The following is a 3,615-nucleotide window of genomic DNA, read 5'->3' as shown; positions in this document are numbered from 1 at the left end:
CAGTTTATCCATCAACTTCTCCCATAGAACCAGAAAGTTGTCTTCTACACTGGACCACTTCTGCACTACTCGAATTGAACCTGTCCACACATCCCTGGCAGCAAGACATTGCCACATAGCATGCATGGCAGTTTCCTCCTCAGTGCCACATATTGGACATAAAGCATCCTCTGTCACCTTCCTCTTGAGCAAATTCACCTTTGTTGCAAGCACCTCATTGCCCAATTTCCAGAGAAAAGCTTTGTAAACTCCTGGTACTTGTAGACTCCAGATGTTCTGCCATCTCAAATCTTTTTTAAGCTCCCTAGAGGTTTCCCCCTTTAAAGCTCTTTTCTTTCTTGTTCCACAAAGTAAGCACTTCTAACAGAGAAGAGACCTCTATTAGAAGGGCCCCAAATTAGCTTATCCCTCGAGCCAAGTTTACTTAAAGGGATGCTTATGATCTGATCAGCTTCCTCTTTAACAAATACCTTCCTCACTAACTCCTCATTCCATTCTTTCCCATCCTGCTTCAGCAACTCACACACCTTTGCCTTGCTATCCAGATGATTAACTGGAGATTGAACCTTAAAGGAAAATGGGGAGTTAAGCCACTTAAAGCCCCACACACCAATATCCTTGCCATTCCCTACCCTCCATCTCAGTCCCTCCTTCAGTAAATTCAGTGAGCCCCATATACTCCTCCAGATTAAAGAAGGATTTGATCCCAACTTGGCTTCCAATAGGTGCTTAGACTTTAGGTACTTCTCTTTGAAAATAGAAGAAACAAGAGAGTTTGGCTTTTGTAAAAACCTCCAAGCTTGCTTTGCTAGTAAAGCTGAGTTAAAACTGTCCAAATCTTTGAATCCCATCCCTCCCTTCAGCTTCTGTGTTCCCATTCTATCCCAACTTTGCCATCTCACTCTTAACACCTCCCCACCAGAATCTTGACAGCATACCATTGATTTTTGAACATAAGTTCTTAGGTAGCTTGAATACACTCATGGTATACGTGGGTACTGCTTGCAAAACTGCTTTAATCATTATTTCTCTTCCTGCTTGGGACAAGAACCTGTTCTGCCAACTACTGATTTTTTTCCAAATTCTGTCTTTTATAACTGAGAAGGTATTGTATCTTGATCTCCCCACTAGAGATGGGAGGCCAAGGTATTTCTCATAGCTGCCACAAGCCACTGATCCACCCTTCCTCATAATACAGTCTCTATCCATAGCCTTCGTGTTTGAACTAAAGAAAATAGAAGTTTTCTCTTTATTCAAAAACTGCCCTGAGGCCCTCTCATAGACTTTTAGCAAGTCCATAAGCTTCTTCCATTCCTCACACTTGGCCCTTCCAAAAAGGACACAATCATCTGCAAAGAGCAGGTGATTGATCCTAGTCCCCCCCTCTTGCCATTGTCACCCCTTTTGTCAAACCCCTTGCATCAGAAAAATTAAGCAAGGAGCTTAACCCTTCTGCACAAACAATAAACAGGTAAGGGGATATAGGATCCCCTTGCCTTAAACCCCTTGCTGGACAAAAACTCCTCCCAGGTCTACCATTTAAAAGTACTGAATAAGAGACAGAAGAAACAAAGCACATGATTAACCTGATCCATTTTTCACAAAAGCCCAGCTGTTTCATGATTGCCTTGAGGAAATTCCATTCAATACGATCATATGCCTTGGACATATCTAACTTAACAGCCATTGACCCCACCTCTCCTTTATGTCTAGTCTTCATAGCATGGAAGGCTTCATAGGCAATCATTATGTTGTCCGAAATCAGTCTACCTGGGATGAATGCACTTTGATTGGGAGAAATAATCACTTCCAATACCTTCTTGAATCTGTTAGCAATAGCTTTTGAAACTATCTTGTACACTACATTACACAGGCTAATAGGCCTGTATTCACTCACTTTTGAAGGGTTTTTAACTTTAGGGATAAGAGCTATGTGAGTGTAATTCATCCATTCTTCCATTTCCCCACTATTCAAAATAGCTAGTACTGCTTCACTAACATTATCCCCCACTACCATCCAATGATTTTGGTAGAAGTTAGCTCCTAGTCCATCTGGTCCAGGGGATTTTAAAGGCCCCATATGTTTAATAGCTTCTTCTATTTCTGGTCTTGTAAATTTTTTTGATAGCATTTCATTCATTCCTTCAGTTACTCTTGGCTCTACTACCTTTAAACACTTAGTAAGCTCCTCCTGAGTTGGGTTGGTCGACTGAAACAGTTCCTTGAAATATGCATTGAAAGCCCCTTCAATCTCCTCCATATTAGTCACTTTGTTCCCTTGCTCATTAATAATCTGATTAATCATGTTTTTCCTCTTCCTCTGACTAGCACAAGCATGGAAAAATTTGGTGTTCCTATCCCCATGCTTATACCAGTTTCTTTTAGATCTCTACCTCCACTTCAAATCCTCTTGTTCAAGCAAGCATTCCAATTCTTTCTGAAGGCTTCGAATCTCCTTTACATTGTGGCTCCCTTCCTCTCTCTGTAAGAGCTTTAGAAGCTCAATTTTTTCATGGATTTCTGGGGCCTTATTTCTCCTTAGACCTCTACTCCATTTTTTCAAAAAACCAGTACATCTATTGATCAAGCCTTGTAGTTTCCCAACTGGTCCTCCTCCACTTCTTATTTGTTGCCACCCTTCCTTAATAATCTTCTCACAATCTGTTTCAGTAGCCCACCAAGCCTCATATTTGAAATTTCTATAAACCTGAAAAAAGGTAGATTGAGAAAAAGTTAGCAGAAGAGGCCTACGGTCAGACCTCCTAGCCACTAGAACTTCCACCTTAATCTCTTTTTGAGCTTCAATCCAAGCTTAATTGGCCACCCACCCTATCCAACCTTTCCTTTATAAAAGTCTCATTATCATGTCTATTGCTCCAAGTATACTTGTCCCCTTCCCATCCTAGATCAGATAATCCTCCCTCCTCCAAAGCATTTCTGAAGTTGTTCATTAAGTAGTCTCCTCTAGGCCTGCCACCCACCTTCTCATCATGTGTAAGGATCTCATTAAAGTCTCCCATAACACACCACCCTTTCTTGCTGTCAGGTTTAATGGATGACAGTAGTTGCCAAGCCTCTTGCCTCTTACTAGCCTCAGGATGGCCATAGAAGCCTGTTAGAAGCCATAAGTGTCACCCGTGATTATCACAAATCCATGCACTAATATGCCTCTGAGTGAAGTTCAAAATCTTCACCATACCTTCATTTCTCCAAAACAAAGCCAGACCACCCCCTCTCCTATTCAATTCTACCCCAAAACACCCTTCCATTCTCATCCTTTTTCTGATTCCTTCCAATCTACTTGTCTGTACCTTAGTTTCCATTACAAAGACCACACTTGGCAGCTTTTCCTCTACTAAGGAGCAGAGGTCTTGAACTGTCCGAGGGTTGCCAAGCCCTCGACAGTTCCAACTTAGTAGTTTCATAATACTTGGCGGGGCTGCTTAACAGCCACTGCCAATTCTACCTGTGCAACAGGTTCCTTCACTTCTAATTGTCTCCTTTGTTTCTTTAAATTCTTCACTTCTTTTAACCCAACTTGCCCTCCTTCCACTGACCTTTTTAGAGGCCCTGATGGTGATGGCAAACTACTCTTGTTTCCCATAAATCGAGCCC

At 41.8% G+C, this 3,615-nt stretch overlaps 1 protein-coding gene across 1 annotated transcript; it reads right to left on the bottom strand.

The window, feature by feature from the left end:
• Positions 1–879: 879 nt before the first annotated feature.
• LOC122306384 lies at positions 880–3,323 on the bottom strand. The gene is made up of 5 exons (XM_043118813.1): positions 3,200–3,323; positions 2,829–3,112; positions 2,394–2,707; positions 1,587–2,324; positions 880–1,327 (listed from the first exon to the last, which is right to left on the bottom strand). Exons 1-5 carry the CDS (start codon positions 3,321–3,323, stop codon positions 880–882), a joined length of 1,908 nt encoding a protein of 635 aa, XP_042974747.1.
• Positions 3,324–3,615: the final 292 nt, after the last annotated feature.

The sequence above is a fragment of the Carya illinoinensis genome, chromosome 4, assembly GCF_018687715.1.
Source record: "Carya illinoinensis cultivar Pawnee chromosome 4, C.illinoinensisPawnee_v1, whole genome shotgun sequence".
Lineage (NCBI taxonomy): Eukaryota > Viridiplantae > Streptophyta > Magnoliopsida > Fagales > Juglandaceae > Carya > Carya illinoinensis.
The sequence above is the reverse complement of the archived record's forward strand: the minus strand, read 5'-3'. Positions and strand labels throughout refer to the sequence as shown.